Raw genomic sequence first — 19,742 nt, forward strand, 5'->3', positions numbered from 1 at the left:
AGTCAAATAATGCTGCCTTCGAAATTTAATAGCTGTATGGAAAAACAGCTAACGAGTAAGGTAGGTTCAGCTGTTGTTCTTGTGAAAGGGGTTTACTTTACTGGTTATTCTATCTAATATTTTTTGCAGCAAAAAAAGCTATGAAAATGAATCTTTTAAAATAATTACAAAAAATGCAAAAATTCATAGAAAATAATTTATAAATTTTTCATAACTTGAAAGAGAATTATAATGCCATCCATATGATGGGCTCCTCCCCAAAACCGGGCCTTCACAGATGCATTTATGGGGAGTGATGGGACAGAGGCTAGGGAACTCTCCCATAGTATCGGTTATGAAGAAGGCTAGAGCCTCATATTCTACGTTCTCCAGGTTCTAGCCACTTTAAGGTAATTTCTTATTAAAATTACCAGACCCCAAAGCTGATGAATAAACATCATTTTACAGTTCAGAAAAACTATCTTTGTAAACAAAATTCCAGGAATGGCAGTTATCACCGCTGTTGTGGCTCACCAAGAACACTTTTGCATGCTCCCTCAGTGTGAGAGCATTCTCTAGAACAACAGTGACTAATTCAGAGCTTTGATTCAAGATCCCTTGACTAAACACTAAGGCAAAACTACTTTCCAGGAAAAACTTTCAGCCATATTTTGCTTACTGTTTTGTATATAACTTATGTTAAAGTCAATATAATAAATAAGGAAAATAAACAGATCCCTATCTTGAGGTACACTCTGAACTCAGTTGCCAAGTACAGCTTATATCGCCCAATAATTTCATTTAGCTCCATCAAAAATTTTAAAACTTTCTAAATTTCTTTATTTAAAATAGTATTATCTTTATTGCTGGCACAGTGTGGCCTATTCAATGTCCGTTTTGGTCATCAACAAATACAATTAAAGGGCAAGGAGTTATTAAAGTACCTTCAAACAAATGAAAGGTTGTAAATGGCCTTGAATTAATCTATGGATGGGAAATAAATTATAAAACAAGGAAAACAGGGCTCTGTTATGCATACCACTCCTCCACAGTTTGTGAATAAATGGCAAGTGAGAACCAGAAAGAAAGCAGTAAACAGCACTGCATAGGCACACAGGCCAGTCTGGGGATGGGGTACATTCCCTCTTGCCCCATACCTGGTATTACCATTATGTGGTCCTCATAAAGAACATGAAATAAAGTAAGCATAAGGTGTCATCAGCCACTCTAAACATGCTGCACTCTGCAAAAATCTCAAGTGGTTTTTCAGTTATAAGATCAATTCGCAATTACCTTTTCCTCCAAATATTAACCTTATAGTCTAACAGACCCCCTGAGCCTGCCGCATCTTCTTTGCCCTGTTAATTAACTCTCTTTGATTTTTCTCCCTGTAATCTGCATTGTTCTTCCCCCAAAATGGAAAAATAATTTGAGTGATTTGAAGTCTTACTCTTGGTAAGAGTAAGCCTGTGTCTTTCTCTAGTCTACTATGTTCACAGTGCAAATGGTCTAAACTGTATTTCTCTTCCCAAATCTAACCAATCAGAAGAAGTGAAAGTGGGAAGAATAACTGAACACTACAATAATCAAATTCTTAAACCCAAATGATTAATTAAAAGCTTATTAGCAACTTAGATGAATATGTATGTATGAAAATAACAGCTCAACCTATCAAAGGCAGTACTTGCCAATTATGTATTATTTCAATTATTTCTCACAGACTCTCTGAGATGTAGGCATTACCACCCCAATTTTGTCCAGGAGAAAACTGGACACCCTCGATGACATGCCCAAGATTATTCAGTCAGTAAGAAGAAGACCAGGAAGCAAAGTAGTTATCTTCTGACTCCAAACCTGGGCCTCTATCTTACCATAGCTGCCTCTCTGCTGAATAACAGAACAAGGCCCTAAGAAAATCTCAATAATCTGGGTCAAATCTAACAAGATATCATCCAAATGCAGAGAAACACAGGAAATGAATTTGGTACCAAATGAACAATTTTATGGAATAAAATGGGAGAGATAAGGTCCTATGACTGGGAGAAGCAAGTATGAAACACCTGGGGTGTGGGTGACAGTAAGCTCAATGTGAGTCAATAGAGATGTAACCTAATGTGTAGTTCTGGCTGCTTCCCAGTTGCCAGGGCCACATCAGAGTCCTGTACTCCACCCTTGAAAAAGGACAGAAGTAGACTAAGAGGAGAACCACTGCCATATCGACTAGGAAATGCCTAAAAGATTTAGGATGTTAGCTAAGAGAAAGGAAGATTCCAAGCCCATGCAACAAATGTTTTCAAACACTGAAAAGACTGTCATGTAGAAATTAGGCTTGTTCTAAAGGACAGAGAAAAAAAGCACAGTTGGCCCAATAGCACATAAGGCCCTTCTCAGTTTAGAAGGCTCTTTCCTCCAGCCTGTGTCTTTCTCTAGTCTACTATGTTCACAGTGCAAATGGTCTAAACTCACTACATCAACTTCCTCAGCTCCTATCTGATGTTGTCCCAGTGCATACATAGATAGCCCATTAGCAATCCACTGATAAGCTTCCCCTACAGTCACAAATGACCACCTAACTGCCAAGCCCACAACGCTCCAGTTTTCATCTGACCCCACCTGATCTTCTACCAGTCTGTGATACTGTTAAATACTCCTTTGTTTAAATGATCTTTTCCATCTCTCTCAGGAACACTGTTCCGTCTGGATTTTCTTCTCTCTCTCTCTGATTATTTTTTTTTTGGGAACTTTGAGGCTCTCTGCTTCTGGCCAACCCTTAAATACTGGTACCCCCAATGTTATTTTTATATATTTGGCCCTCCTCTCCTTCTACTAGTATTTTTCCTAGTATACTCATCCACTCCCAGGCCTTATATTGCTTATACAGTTTACCCCTGAACAACACAAGTTTGAAATGCATTGTGCCACTTATATGCAAATTTTTGATACATACAGTACAGTATTGTAAATGTATTTTCTCTTTCTTATGATTTTGGTAACATTTTCTTTTCTCTAACTTACTTTATTGTAATACAGCATATAATAATAACATATAAAATGTGTTAATTGCCTGTTATTGGTAAGGCTTTTGCTCAACCATAGACTATTGGTAGTTAAAAGTTTTAGAGGAGTCACAAGTTACACATGGATTTTCGACTGAACAGGGCATCAATGCCCCTAACTCCCTCATTGCTCGAGGGTCAACTGTATATTCCTGATTCACAAATCTATCTAGATTTCTCTCTTGGGGTCCAGACAGGTATGTCTAATCATCCACTAAATATCTCTGCTTGAATGTCACTCATTTAATACATCTGGTCCCAAACTGAATTTTTAATATTTCCTAATATAACAAATTCCTTATTTAGGAATTCACACTTATAATACCTGTGGGAATGATAGAGGCAGGAAATTTTGGTCATATGCTTTCTTTCTTGAGAGATACACATACATATATACATATACACATGTACACACACACACACACCCTTCAAGCAAATGACAAACCAGAGAGGGTTATTTTTTTAAGACAGATGGGTTTGGATTTCAAGAGCTGAATTTATACGTATAATAAAGTATGCGTGTGAATCATCCTTAAATACATGTATATGCTAAAAAAAGATGTAAGTGTATATATATAAAAGGTGGTATGGCTTTGTTTTTGTCAGAACTTTATGTTCAAATGAAATGCTATTAGGGAACTTAAAGAAATAAAACAGAGAAAAGCAGAGCTTCTCTAGTTAAAGAGGAAAAATATGAGGAGCTGGGCCCCTGTCTTCTGCTTCCTCTCCAACTTTCAAACACCAGGGAACCACTAGGGCACCTATTTCATGCTCACCAACTTGCACAATGCAGGGAGTAGATGGAACTACTTAAGTTATAAAAAGTTTTTAAGTTGTGGAATACATATAAAATTGTATTTTTACTAAAATTTTCACAAAATAAAACATAGCTCCAAATTATAGGATAGTATACTACAGCACGGATACAAAAGCATTCAAAGTAATTTAGATGGATTCGTAAGTCACTATATAATTTTAAAATATGTTTAGCTTTCTATTTATCATCTTACTTACAGAAGTCAAACTGAAGTCTTCATGGATACTTCCAAACAAATCAGGAGAAGAAACATCAACGGAAAGACTAAATATAGATGCAAGTAAGAGAACAGTGACAATTAAAGCACTAAAATTAACAATGTTACTATAATGTTGTATATCTATTACAACTCAATAAAAAATGCAAGGAACCTTATGTAAACTTGACTTGAAAATCTTTTGGTCAAAACTGCGTAATTCTGTTTTTTTATATTTAACAATTAACAGCTCAAAGTAGACACTACAGGCTATCTACTAATACAGGTCATATGACATTTGCTTTGGGTCTTCTCAATACTCAATTAAAATTTTTAAAAATCACCCAAAGGGAAAATACCTAATAATTTAATTTTTAGGTACAGACTCAAATTGATTGAAATGTTTTTGACTATCAGAATCTCCAGAGGGCTTTTTCAAGCTCATTTTCATAATAAACCACTTACAGGTGAGCTGAGTTAGGAAATTAGCTAATCACCAACAACTGACCAAAGATACAAAATTGCAGGGGAGGAAATTCTATAATCTACTGATTAATTGATATAACAAATGATAATAAACAGTTTAGCAGGATTTCTTTTCCTTAAACCTAATGAATGGATTTCAGAATTCATATGGAACACTAAATAGATGAAATATCAAATAATATTTTAAAATAGAAGCAATAAAAAGATACCAATCTGAACAATAAAAAACAAACTAATGAACGTTAAAATAGCACAAAAAGATATAAAACGTGTATGAATGAATAGAACAGAATAATAAAGTCCAGAAATATAGAGAAAACCTCAAAGACTCCACCAAAAAACTACTAGAATAAATGAATTCAGTAAAGTTGCAGGATAGAAAATCAATGTACAGAAATCTGTTGCGTTTCTACATGCCAATAATGAAGAGCAGAAAGAGAAATTAAGAAAAAAATCCCAGATACAATTGCACCAAAAATAATACAATACCTAGGAATAAACCTAACTAAACAGGTGAAAGATCTATACATTGAAAACTATAAAACACTGATGAAAGAAATTGAAGACAAACAAAAAAATGGAAAGACATTCCATCTCATGATTTGGAAGAACAAAAATTAAAATGTCTACATCAACCAGAGCAATCTACACTTTTAATGCAATCCCCATCAAAATACCAATGGCATTTTTCACAGAACTAGAACAAGCAATCCTAAAATTTGTATGGAAGCACGAAAGACCACAAATAGCCAAAGCAATCTTAAAAAGCAAAGCTGGTGATATCACAATTCTAGACTTCAAGTTATATTACAAAACTGTAGTGATCCAAGACAGTATGGTACTGGCACAAAAATGGACACGTGGATCAATAGAACAGAACAGAAAACCAAGAATAAACTGATTATCAAATGGTCACTTAATTTTTTTTAAGATTTTATTTATTTATTTGACAGAGAGAGAGAGAGAGAGGGAACACAAGCAGGGGCAGTGGTAGAGGGAGAAGGAGGCTTCCCACTGAGCAGGGAGCCAAATGTGGGGCTTGATCCCAGGACCCCAGGATCATGACCTGAGCCAAAGGCAGATGCTTAACGAATGAGCCACCCAGGCTGCCCTGGTCACTTAATCTTTGACAAAGCAGGAAAAATATACAATTTGAAAAGGACAGTCTCTTCAACAAATGGTGTTGGGAAAACTGGACAGCAACATTCAAAAGAAAGAAACTGGATCACTTTATTACACCATACACAAAAAAAAATTCAAAATGGATTAAAGACCTAAACGTGAGACCTGAAACCATAAGAATAATAGAACAGAACACAGGCAGTAACCTCTTTGACACTGGCCACAACAACTTTTTCTAGGTAACTTCCCTGATGCAAGGGAAACAAAACCAAAAATCAACCACTGGGACTACATTAAAATAAAAAGCTTTAGCACGGCGAAGAAAACAATCAGCAAAACTAAAAGGCAACCTAAGAAATGGGAGAAGATATTTACAAATGACATATCCAATAAAGGGTTAGTATCCAAAACATATAAAGAACTTATAAAATACAAGACCCAAAGAACAAATAATCCAATTTAAAAATAAGCAGAACACATGAACAGGCATTTCTCCAAAAAAGACATCCAGATGGCCAACAGACAAATGAAAAGATGTTCATCATCACTCATCATCAGGGAAATGCAAATCAAAGATACAATGAGATACCATCTCACACCTGTTAGAATGGCTAAAATCAACAATACAAGAAACATCAGGTGTTGGCAAGGATGTGGAGAAAAAGGAACACTCATGCACTGTTATTGGGAATGCAAATTGGTACAGTCAGTCTGAAAAACAGTATAGAGGTTCCTCAAAAAGTTAAAAATAGAGGGGAGGAACAAGATGGCAGAGGAGTAGGAGACCTAAATTTCGTCTGGTCCCAGGAATTCAGCTAGATAGCGATCAAAACCATTCTGAACACCTACAAACTCAACAGGAGATCGAAGAAAAGAATAGTGGCAACTCTCTGAACAGAAAAGCAACCACTTCCTGGAAGGTATCTTCTGAGTTGTTCAGTGTATATTTTTCTGGGGTCATTGTTACCCTGTTAGCATTTTGTTCTCTCATTCATCTATTCTCCTCTGGACAAAATGACAAGATGGAAAAAATCACCACACAAAAAAAAAACAACAGGCAGTACCGACTGTCAGGGACCTAATCAATAAGGACATTAGTAAGATATCGGAACTAGAGTTCAGAATGACAACTTTAAAGATACTACCTGGGCTTGAAAAAAGCATGGAAGATATTAGAGAAACCCGTTCTGGAGAAATAAAAGAACTAAAATCTAACCAAGTCAAAATCAAAAAGGCCATTAATGAGGTGCAATCAAAAATGGAGGCTCTAACAGCTAGGATAAATGAAGAAGAAGAGAGAATTAGTGATATCGAAGACCAAATGATGGAAAATAAGGTGAGAAAAAGAGAGATAAACAACTACTGGATCACGAGGGCAGAATTCGAGAGATAAGTGATACCATGAGATGAAACAATATTAGAATAATTGGGATCCCATAAGAAGAAGAAAGAGAGAGAGGGGCAGAAAGTATACTGGAACAAATTATAGCAGAGAACTTCCCTAATTTGGGAAAAGAAATAGGCATCAAAATCCAGGAGGCACAGAGAAGCCCCTCAAAATCAATAAAAATAGGTCAACACCCTGACATTTAATAGTAAAACTTACGAGTCTCAGAGACAAAGAGAAAATCCTGAAAGCAGCTCGGGACAAGAGGTCTGTAACCTACAATGGTAGAAACATTAGACTGGCAACAGACCTATCCACAGAGACCTGGCAGGCCAGAAAGGACTGGCAGGATATATTCAGAGCACTAAATGAGAAAAATATGCAGCCAAGAATACTATATCCAGCTAGGCTGTCATTGAAAATAGAAGGAGAGATAAAAAGCTTCCAGGACAAACAAAAGCTAAAGGAATTTGCAAACACGAAACCAACCCTACAGGAAATCTTGAAAGGGGTCCTCTAAACAAAGAGAGAGCCTAAAAGTAACATAGACTGGAAAGGAACACAGACAATATACAGTAACAGTCACTTTACAGGCAATACAATGGCACCAAATTCATGTCTTTCAATAGTTACCCTGAATGTAAATGGGCTAAATGCCCCAATCAAAAGACACAGGCTATCAGATTGAATAAAAAAACAAGACCCATCGATATGCTGTCTGCAAGAGACTCATTTTACACCCAAAGACACCCCCAGATTGAAACTGATGGGGTGGAAAACAATTTACCATGCTAATGGACACCAAAAGAAAGCTGGGGTGGCAATCCTTATATCAGACAAATTAGATTTTAAACCAAAGACTGTAATAAGAGATGAGAAAGGACACTATATCCTCCTTAAAGGGTCTACACAACAAGAAGATCTAACAATTGTAAATATCTATGCCACCAACATGGGAGCAGCCAATTATATAAGCCAATTAATAACAAAAGCAAAGAAACACATCGACAACAATACAATTATAGTAGGGGACTTTAACACCCCCCTCACTGAAATGGACAAATCATCTAAGCAAAAGATCAACAAGGAAATAAAGACTTTAAATGACACACTGGACCAAATGGACTTCACAGACATATTCAGAACATTCCACCCCAAAGCAACGGAATACACATTCTTCTTGAGTGCCCATGGAACATTCTCCAAAATAGATCACATCCTAAGTCACAAATCAGGTCTCAACCGGTACCAAAAGATTGGGAGCATTCCCTGCCTATTGTCACACCACAATGCTTTGAAACTCGAACTCAATCACAAGAGGAAAGTCGGAAAGAACTCAAATACATGGAGGCTAAAGAGCATCCTACTAAAGACTGAATGGGTCAACCAGGAAATTAAAGAAGAATTTAAAAAATTCATGGAAACCAATGAAAATGAAAACACAACTGTTCAAAATCTTTGGGATGCAGCAAAGGCAGTCCTAAGAGGAAAGTATTTAGCAATACAAGCCTTTCTCAAGAAACAAAAAAGGTCTCAAGTACACAACCTAACCCTCCACCTAAAGGAGCTGGAGAAAGAACAGCAAATAAAGCCTAAACCCAGCAGGAGAAGAGAAATAAGAAAAATCAGAGTAGAGATCAATGAAACAGAAACCAAAAGAACAGTAGAACAGATCAACGAAACTAGGAGCTGGTTCTTTCAAAGAATTAACAAGACTGATAAACCCTGGCCAGACTTATCAAAAAGAAAAGAGAAATGACCCAAATAAATAAAATCATGAACGGAAGAGGAGAGATCACAACCAACACCAAAGAAATATAAACAATTCTAAGACCATATTATGAGCAACTCTATGCCAGCAAATTAGATAACCTGGAAGAAATGGATGCATTCCTAGAGATGTATCAACTACCAAAACTGAACCAGGAAGAAACAGAAAACCTGAACAGACCCATAACCACTAAGTTAATTGAAGCAGCCATCAAAAATCTCCCAACAAACAAAAGCCCAGGGCCAGATGGCTTCCCAGAGGAGTTCTACCAAACATTTCAAGAAGAATTAATACCTACCCTTCTGAAACTGTCAAAAAATAGAAATGGAAGGAAAACTTCCAAACTCATTTTATGAGGCCACCATTACCTTGATCCCAAAACCAGACAAACACCCCATCAAAAAGGAGAATTACAGACCAATAACCTTGATGAACATGGATGCAAAAATTCTCACCAAAATACTAGCCAACAGGATCCAAGCGTACATTAAAAGGATTATTCACCACGACCAAGTGGGATTTATCCCTGGGCTGCAAGGTTGGTTCAACAACCACAAATCAATCAATGTGATACAATACATCAATCAAAGAAAGAACAAGAATCATATGATCCTCTCAGTAGATGCAGAAAAAGCATTTGACAAAGTACAGCATCCTTTCTTGATCAAAACTCTTTATAGAGTATAGGGATAGAGGGCACATACCTCAATATCATAAAAGCCATCTATGAAAAACCCACAGCGAATATCCTTCTCAATGGGGAAAAACTGAGAGCTTTCCCCCTAAGGTCAGGAACACGGCAGGGATGTCCACTATCACCACTGCTATTCCACATAGTATTAGAAGTCCTAGCCGCAGCAATCAGACAATAAAAAGAAATCAAAGGCATCCAAATAGGCAAAGAAGAAGTCAAACTCTCACTCTTTGCAGACGATATGATACTTTATGTGGACAACCCAAAAGACTCCACCCCAAAACTGCTAGAACTCATACAGGCATTCAGTAAAGCAGGATATAAAATCAATGCACAGTAATCAGTGGCATTCCTATACACCAACAACAAGACAGAAGAAAGAGAAATTAAGGAGTCGATCCCATTTACAATTGCACCCAAAACCATAAGATACCTAGGAATAACTCTAACCAAACAGGCAAAGGATCTGTACTCAGAATACTACAAAATACTCATGAAAGAAATTGAGGAAGACCAAAGAAATGGAAAAACGTTCCATGCTCATGGATTGGAAGAACAAATATTGTGAAGATGTCAATGCTACCTAGAGCAATCTACACATTCAATGCAATCCCCATCAAAAGACCATCCACTTTTTTCAAAGAAATGGAACAAATAATCCTAAAATTTGAATGGAACCAGAAAAGACCCCGAATAGCCAGAGGAATGTTGAAAAAGAAAAGCAAAGCTGGTGGCATCACAATTCTGGACTTCCAGCTCTATTACAAAGCTATCATCAAGAGAGTATGGTTTTGGCACAAAAACAGACACATAGATCAATGGAACAGAATAGAGAGCCCAGAAATGGACCCTCAACTCTATGGTCAACTCATCTTCGACAAAGCAGGAAAGAATGTCCAATGGAAAAAAGTGTCTTCAACAAATGGTGTTGGGAAAATTGGATAGCCACATGCAGAAGAATGAAACTGGACCATTTCCTTACACCACACACAAAAATAGACTCCAAATGGTTTCAAAGACCTCAATGTGAGACAGGAGTCCATTAAAATCCTAAAGGAGAACACAGGCAGCAACCTCTTTGACCTCAGCCTCAGCAACTTCCTTCTAGAAACATCGCCAAAGGCAAGGGAAGCAAGAGCAAAAATGAACTATTGGGACTTCATCAAGATAAAAAGCTTTTGCACAGCGAAGGAAACAGTCAACAAAACCAAAAGACAATCGAGAGAATGGGAAAAGATATTTGCAAATGAAATATCAAATAAAGGGCTAGTATCCAAAATGCATAAAGAACTTATCAAATTCAACACCCAAAGAACAAATGATCCAGGCAAGAAATGGGCAGAAGACATGAACAGATTTTTTTCCAAAGAAGACATCCAAATGGCCAACAGACACATGAAAAGTGCTCAACATCACTCGGCATCAGGGAAATCCAAATCAAAACCTCAGTGAGATACCACCTCACACCAGTCAGAACGGCGAAAATTAACAAGTCAGGAAATGACAGATGTTGGCGGGAATGTGGAGAAAGGGGAACCCTCCTACACTGTTGGTGGGAATGCAAGCTGGTGCAGCCACTCTGGAAAACAGTATGGAGGTTCCTCAAAAAGTTGAAAATAGAGCTACCCTACGACCCAGCAATTGCACTACTGGGTATTTACCCCAAAGATACAAATGCAGGGATCTGAAGGGGTACGTGCACCCCGATGTTTATAGCAGCAATGTCCACCATAGCCAAACTACTGAAAGAGCCAAGATGTCCATCGACAGATGAATGGATAAAGAAGATGTGGTATATATATATAATGGAATATTATGCAGACATCAAAAGGAATGAAATCTTGCCATTTGCAACCACGTCGATGGAACTGGAGGGTATTATGCTGAGCGAAATAAGTCAATCAGAGAAAGACATATATCATATGATCTCACTCATATGAGGAATTCTTAATCTCAGGAAACAAACTGAGGGTTGCTGGAGTGTTGGGGGTTGGGAGGGATGGAGTGGCTGGGTGATAGTCATTGGGGAGGGTATGTGCTATGGTGAGCGCTGTGAATTGTGTAAGACTGTTGAATCACAGACCTGCAAATAACACATTGTATGTTTTTTTTAAAAAAAGAATAAGATAGTAGGAAGGGAATAATGAAGGGGGGGAAATCGGAGGGGAGACAAACCATGAGACACTATGGACTCTGAAAAACAAACTGAGTGTTCTAGAGGGGAGGGAAGTGGGGGGATGGGTGAGCCTGGTGATAGGTGTTAAAGAGTGGACGTACTGAATGGAGCACTGGGTGTTATACGCAAATAATGAATCATGGAACACTACATCAAAAACTAATAATGTAATGTTTGGTGATTAACACAACATAATAAAATTTAAAAAAATTTAAAAAAAGATAAAAAGACCAACAATTCAAAAAAAAAAGAAAAAAGTTAAAAATAGAACTACTCTATGATGCAGCAATTGCACTACTAAGGTCTTTCCACAAAGGATACAAAAATACTTATTCAAAGGGATACATGCATCGTGATGTTCATAGCACATTTTCAACAATACTCAAATTATGGAAAGAGCCTAAGTGTCCATCGACTGATGACTGGATAAAGAAGATGTGGTATAAGATATAAGCCTATATATAAAACATATATAATCGATTATTACTCAGCCAAAAAAAGAATGAAATCTTGCCATTTGCAATGACATGACTAAAGCTAAAGAGTATTATGCTAAGTGAAATAAGTCGGTCAGAGAAAGACAAATACCATATGATTTCACTCATATGTGGAATTTAAGAAACAAAACGAATGGACAAAGGGAAAAAGCGAGAGAGAGAAACAAACCAAGAAACAGACTCTTAATTTTAGAGAACTGATGGTTACCAAAGGGGAGGGAGTGGGGGATGGGTAAAATAGGTAATGGGGATTAAGGAGAGCACTTGTGATGAGTATGAGTGATGTATACAACTGTCATATCACTATATTGTACACCTGAAACTAATATAACACTGTATGTGGAGTTGGAAATAAAATGAAATTAAATTTAAAAAAAAAGAAAAGTTCAGAAATACATAGCACTATATATTTGAATTCAATGGTGTCTGAAACAGAAATTGTAACAAAACAATATGGAAGGAAAGACATTTAATCAACAATATCAGCAAATGGATCAACAATATAAATTCCTGGTGGATTGTGTTAAACGTATAAAATCGAATCACAGGAAAACTATAGTTCAATATTTACTAAATCTCAAAGAGGTAGTAGTAGTATATACTGAAAGGCGAAAACCAATACCAAGAAAATCACAAACATGTAAAACCTCTCAAATTACCAATTATAGACTTAAGAGGCATTTATTTCAGTATTTTCTGTGTCAGGGCATTAACCTTAGCACAGAAGTCACACATGCCAAATATCATTCAATATCATTCAGATAAATTACATTACTAAAAGATCCTATAGAACAATATTATAAAAGAATTATTACCAGAATTTGTAAATATTAAGAATCAACATGTATCCTCTGGAGCTCAAATAACTAAGCCTGACCCAGACTTAATTCTACTAGAAAAATTAGTCTTTAACAAGAGTATTGGTAATTCTCTGTAACATGAGAATTCTAAAGATTATCAACTAGGAATTATATATTTTAATTTTCACTCTTATTATTTATAAAACTTTTTGCTTTCAGTAATTAGTAAGCTAATCAGGTGTTCAGTTTGCTCAACATGTCTCTAGGAATGGTAAGATGAGTTCAGAAGATAAAGAAATTATACAAAAATATAGGTCAAATATATAAAAATATAATTTTAATATACACTATCTCTCTTATTGTCTTAGGATATAAGACTACATATAAAACATTAGTCTGTATTTTTAATACATCAGTGAGATTAGTTTCAGTTTACTTACTGTGTAGTATCTACATCTGCATCAGGCTTAGTGCTCAACTGTTCCAGACAGTATATAAAAATCTAAGTCAAAAATAAGAAGTTTCAATAACATGAATTCTTAGATACTAATCTAGTTGAACATTAAAAATAATGCAAATATTTTTTCTGTAAATAAACTTTTTTTTAAGAGAGTGTGTGCATGTACACTCACAAGTGGAGGGGCGGAGGGGCAGAGGGAGAGAATCTTAAGCAGGCTCCATGCCCAGCACGGGAGCCTGACGCAGGGCTCGATCTCACCACCCTGAGATCATGACCTGAGCTGAAATCAAGAGTCAGATGCTTAACCAAGTGACCCACCCAGGTGCCCCAATAATCCTATGTAAATAAAAAAACAAATATATACTAATATATACAAATATATACTTATATATACTATAAGTGATATGTATGTATGTATGTGTGTATGTATGTATATCTCCCAGAAGTGACAGAATATATAGCCCATATATATACTATATGTACGCATTGGGAATTTATATGCCAATGTATATAACATAAGTGATAAAAGATTGAAAGCACCTATATTTTGATCCAACTGTAAATTCCTGAATATATTTTAGGAAAAAGACCTTTTCCTTCCTTTCATCCACTCAATCATATGCTCAGCTTTGTTATGTTCTCACAAAGCACTAGTCCCAAAGAACTTCATGTTCTAGATACAATGTAAACAACTATCATGTCATTTAATTTGTGCTGTAACAGAAATATATGTAACGTAGGAAGAAAACACAAAAAAAGGGAAGTATAATATAAAGGGGTATTGCTAGAACAAGCTGGAATTAATCTTACCTGGAACTCTGTTACCTTACTAGCCATAAACTATTACGGACTCAGACAAGATGACAAAAGAACGTTGTACATATAATATTAATAGGAGGGAGTTTACTATAATTTGCTTTATTTCAGGTTTCAGGGCATCAGTGCTTTTACATATTACCTGCATGATATTGATGCTTAGTTGACAAACCTCCTCCTGTGTTTTAGGTTGTTGAAAGACCTATAAAGAAGAATTTTGATAAGTTTTTGGACTTTGCTAAGAAAATAAAACTTTGTGTTTATGAAGCTCGATATAAAAAAATCCACACATGGGAAACTGCTTCCATTGTGGGTAACGTTACTCTAAAAGGACAGGAATAAAGAGCTGCCCTCCAGACAGTGTTTTGGGCCTGAGAATACACTGGCATGGAGCTGCCTGACAACATTCAGGTCAGTCATTCTCTCTGTATACAAATGTCGATGACTCCAATTACTCTACCTACAACACTTGCATTCACATTTTAACTTCCATCAGCCCATCATGGAACCAAGAAATTGACAGCCTATGCAGTTAAACGAAATAAAACAAGCAGCTGAGGGAAAAGCTCTCTTGTGCTGAAATGACTCATTTACAACTGTGATTCCCACAGGTTCCTGGGAAAGTTTGAAATAGAAGTTGAATTTACAGAACAGAAAACTTACACTGGCTTCTCCAGGCTTGCACTCTAGAACTCCTTTAAGTGATTGCAGAGAATGTACAATGCACTGTTCAAACTGACATGGCTGATGGAAAAAAAAAATGCATTATCTTAAAATTCAAAAATAAGCATGGGTTATTAAGACATTTAACAGAAGCAAATTATGGCCCCCAACTCTCAATTTTACAGATTTATTGAAAGGAAAACCAGATGCCAACAATTTGAAAGATAATCTCCTAGTCACCAAGATTTACATTTGGCATGTTTTGCACTTGATTTTTAAAAATGGGTCAATCTTGGGGCACCTGGGTGACTCAGTCGTTAAGCGTCTGCCTTCAGCTCAGGTCATGATCCCAGGGTCCTGGGATCGAGCCCCACATCGGGCTCCCTGCTCTGCGGGGAGCCTGCTTCTCACTCTCCCACTCCCCCTGCTTGTGTTCCCTCTCTCACTGTCTCTCTCTGTCAAATAAAATCTTTAAAAAAAAAAAAATGGGTCAATCTTGAGATTCTAAAATACATCTACTTCAACTAGAATAGAAATCAGGTATAACTAAAATTTTTCTTCAAAATTCTACCCTTCGGAGAAGCAAATGACCTGATAAAGAACAGATATAGCAAGTTTATATTTTATTATTTTGAGAGAGAGAGAGAGAGAAAGCACACTCAAGCACAAGAGGGGGGGAGGGGCAGAGGGAGAGAATCTTAAGCAGACTCCACACTCAGCAGGGAGCCCGATGTGAGGCTCCATCTCGATACCATGAGATCATGACCTGAGCCAAAATCAGGAGTCAGATGCTTAACCGACTGAGCCACCCAGTTGCCCAAGAAAATATTATTTTTAAGCAGTTTAAAGATAAGGCCAATAGGAAAATTTTTTAAAAAACAGGTGCCCCACAAGTTCATATTTTACACACTACTTCCAGGATATATTCTGAGCTCAATCTCCTAGATCTTCTACATGTCTGGTACTGTTCAAAATTTAGTGTTACTAATAATTATTCATAGAAGGTCCATGATCTTTAATTCAAAAGTCATTATAGTTATTTTTTATATACATTAAGTCAGAAAATAAAACTTGAAGATATATCCAACAAATGGCATTCAAGATAAATCTGAATGAATCATAACATCTTAACTCCTATTGTATTTAAGGTTTCACTTTGTGCCAGGCATACTCTAGGTGACGGGGATATAGGATTCAGACAGACAGAGTTCTCTTTAAGTGTATACACTAGGGTAGAAGACACAACCATAAAAGTCACAGTCAACAAAACTGTTACTTTTTTACAAAACAAAAACCAAAAAACCAAAATCAAAAAAAATAACTAGAAATAAAATAAGTCAATTGCAAACTAGGAAAAAAAAAAAGAAAAAAGAAAAAAAAACTAGAGTAAGCGCCATGAAAAGAACAAATGGGAACTCAGAGAAAAATGATGATGATGGAGGGGAATGTGCTCCAACTAGGACAAAGAAGACCCCCCTCAGACTGTGAAAACATTTAAGCTGACACTTGCAGGGCAAGAGGAGTCAGTCCCTTAAAAGATAAGGGAAGGGGGTGGTGAGCTCAAGGAGGCAGGACGACATGTGCACAGGCCAGGGTGGGCAGAGGCCGAAGGGGTTGTGGAAGCACAAGAACAGCAGTGCATCACAACCACTAAGCGAGAGGTTGGCAGTACAAGATGAGGTTAAGGTTCTGGGTTTCACTCAGGGGCATAAGGCTAAGTAAGGCTCATAGTTCAACTAAAAAAGGTCTGTGCAAAAATCTGGAGTCAGAACCTCTCGTTATTACATGCTTCAATTTTTAAAAGAGATTGGGGGGACAAACTGAAGAGAAGGGATACCTGTATACAAAGAAGATTATTTTTTTTTACAAAAAGGAACCCAGACTTAATGAAAGCTAAAATACTGCTTCAAGCTTAATGTCACTCTAATACTGCACTTGGAAGCCACAAGAGGGCACCATAAAAAAAAACTTCTAAGTACCCAAAAAATAAATAAAAATAAAAGCATACAGTATGAAATACCAACTGCACGGAAGTATTTGAAGAGTCAAAACGTTTGTTAGATACCTGACCTTATCCCTCCAACCTACCTGCCTCAAAAGTTAAGAAAATCTAAGATATTAAAATAATAATAGTGATAATTAAATCCAAAATTCAATTGTGGGCAATTAAATGTTGATGTTCCTATGTAGTTACTTAGATTTCTTGCATTAATATCTGAATTAGATTTTCTTAATTTCTTTTCATATCTATATTAATACAATAAATGGATAGGGAATACCAGAGAACTCTAGTAGTTTCAGTTAAACTGGGAGTAAATGATAGTGTAAACATCGATTTCTTTTTTCTAAAAAGAAACAGTACTATCTCTGCATATTGTCAGTGAACCACCCAATTTAGCTGACTATAGGAGTTATCACAAATCATTCCAGTTCTTATGAAAGAAGAAAGTTCTCCCAGAATTGAAAATTTTAAAAAATTAAAAATTTCAGGGAAAGAAAAAAATGTATTCCTATTCCAAAAAATGTGATTGGTACTATGGAAATGTTAAGAAAATATAAATTAGTAGTATGTAATAGAATTTGAGACAATTTAAGTCATTGTTCAAAGTCTTAAGAATTTTACAGATGTCAGGTTAAAATACTCAAAGCTGGATCTTCAACTTACTCTACACACTGATTTCACCTTTTTTTCTGAAATGAGGTCCATGCTGAATAGCTTAAAACATGCTCAGCTTTATCAACACTATTATTTTAGCATATTTCTTTACCAACATCCGGCTAGAAGATACAATGGCTGACACCAGAAGTGTAACTTTCTGTGGGTCATTCATCTACAAAGTTTATTCTAGCTTGAATGTGTGACAAACATGAAATTATTCTATGGTTATAGTTTCTTAATATTATAGTTAAACTTTAAATTGACTACAAACAAGTTTATAGTGACCATTTCAAAATATTTTCAAAGAGGTTTAACTACTATAATCAAACAACCAAACTGAGATATGACAGCTACCACTTAAGCACACACTGGGACCCAGATGTGGCAGCTATCATGTAACACTCACTGGGACCCAGAGGCGGCTGCTATCATAAAAGCACTAATTGGGACCCAGAGAGGTAAAGTGGCTTCTTTAAGAGTGCATGGCTATTGGGTCGCCTGGCTGGCTCAGTCAGAAGAGCATGCAACTCTTGATCTCAGGGTTGTGAGTTCAAGGCCCATGTTAGGTATAGAGATCAAATAAATAAACTTAAAAAAAAAAAAAAATTGCATGACTATTATGTGACAGAACTAAGGATTAAACCAGATTATGATTCTAAACCCAGTGTAGCACATTTTCCTCTACAACAGCACTGTCTAAAAGAAGTATAATGTGAGCCACAAACATAAGTCACATATATAATTTTAGAGTTTCTAGTAAACACATTAAGAAAATTAAAAGAAAAAAATTAATTTTAATATAATTCATGCAATGCAATATGACAAAATATTATTTCAACATGTAATCAGTATAAAAAGTTGAGATAGTTTACATTCTTTGTGTAGTGAGTCTTTGAAATCTGGTATGTATTTTACACAAGCCATGTCTCAAATGACTGCTGTATTGAACCGTGAAGGTCTACTCCACCTCTCTTTTCTCTAAGTATTTAGTACAACAGAATTAGTTATAGGATAGTTTGTATTTAAGCACAAATAATTATGAAAAGTAGAATAAGTCAAATAAACTAAAGCTAATTTTTATTAAAATCCTTTAAAATATAATTATAGATTTATTAAAAATAATAAATTTCCCTAATGTTAATTATGATTTAATTTACAAAAATTTCTAAGTAAGCACTGCTATTCTAAACCATATTGTTATATAAAGTAAGGTACATTTTAGTGTACTTCAGAGGAATAGGAGAAAAGAATTCAACTTGTCAAAAATTCCCTAAGAAAGACTATCAATAAGAAGTATACCAATTAAAAAAAAAAAGTTTAGCAATTTGAGGAAATGAAGAAATATCATTACATGAGGTCACTGCCTTTCAACAACCTCATTCACCACTATTTTGTAAATTTTGGCAAGTCAAAAACCGTTTTATTCTAGTTTCCTCATCTACTAAATAGGCAGAAACCTAACTGCCTCCCCCAGATGTATTTTCTCCATTTTTCTTACTAAGGTAAAACAGAAACGGTTGGGATTAACAATGTGCTCTGCTAAAAAAAACTGCATTTTCCGAGCCTCCACAGTAGACAGGGATGGGCATGTGAATAAATTCTAGTCAATTAGATGTAGGAAGAATGGCCAGCTGTGGCTCTTGAGAAAGTGCTGGACTTTTCCCGTGACAGGAATAAGGCCGTGGTGCTTGGAACTACAGTGGCCTTCTTGTAATCATGAGGCCATCCTGAGACAGAAGCCACAATAAGGAACACAAAGAAGAAAGTCAGAAGGAGCCCTGCGTACTGACTGAATGACTAAGCTGCCACACAAGTCCTAATTTCTTTAATGTTAGAGAAAAAAGAAATGCCCATCTTGTCTACAGGACCTCGATGTTTTAGCATCTGAATGTCAATTTAACTGATACACCCACCTACAAGATCACTGTGGGAATCCATGAAACAGATGTGACAACATGGTATATCATGAAAACTATTTTCAAAAGTATTTTGAAAATCTAAAAGTCCCACCTGAACAGATGATGACTCTAAAACGAATATGCCATGTTATAATTGCCTGCTTAACTATGTATATATCTGGAGAGGTTTGCTGTTATTGTTTCTTTTGTTTTGTTTTGGCTTAGGGGCCGACATTAGCATTTCTTTCTATTCTGTTTTTCTAAA

The 19,742-nt window shown here is 36.1% G+C and overlaps 1 protein-coding gene across 1 annotated transcript in view; it reads right to left on the reverse strand.

Moving 5' to 3' along the window:
- The window catches only part of EXOC2 (exocyst complex component 2), a 274,184-nt gene that overhangs the window by 94,921 nt on the left and 159,521 nt on the right, over positions 1-19,742 (reverse strand). The window contains exons 19-22 of the mRNA XM_044917676.1: positions 14,921-15,001; positions 14,400-14,459; positions 13,422-13,483; positions 4,050-4,116 (exon numbers count right to left, since the gene is read on the reverse strand). Of these exons, the coding sequence (XP_044773611.1) occupies positions 4,050-4,116; positions 13,422-13,483; positions 14,400-14,459; positions 14,921-15,001 (270 nt within the window). The remainder of the gene's footprint in view (positions 1-4,049; positions 4,117-13,421; positions 13,484-14,399; positions 14,460-14,920; positions 15,002-19,742) is intronic.

This window comes from Neomonachus schauinslandi, chromosome 8, assembly GCF_002201575.2.
Source record: "Neomonachus schauinslandi chromosome 8, ASM220157v2, whole genome shotgun sequence".
NCBI lineage: Eukaryota > Metazoa > Chordata > Mammalia > Carnivora > Phocidae > Neomonachus > Neomonachus schauinslandi.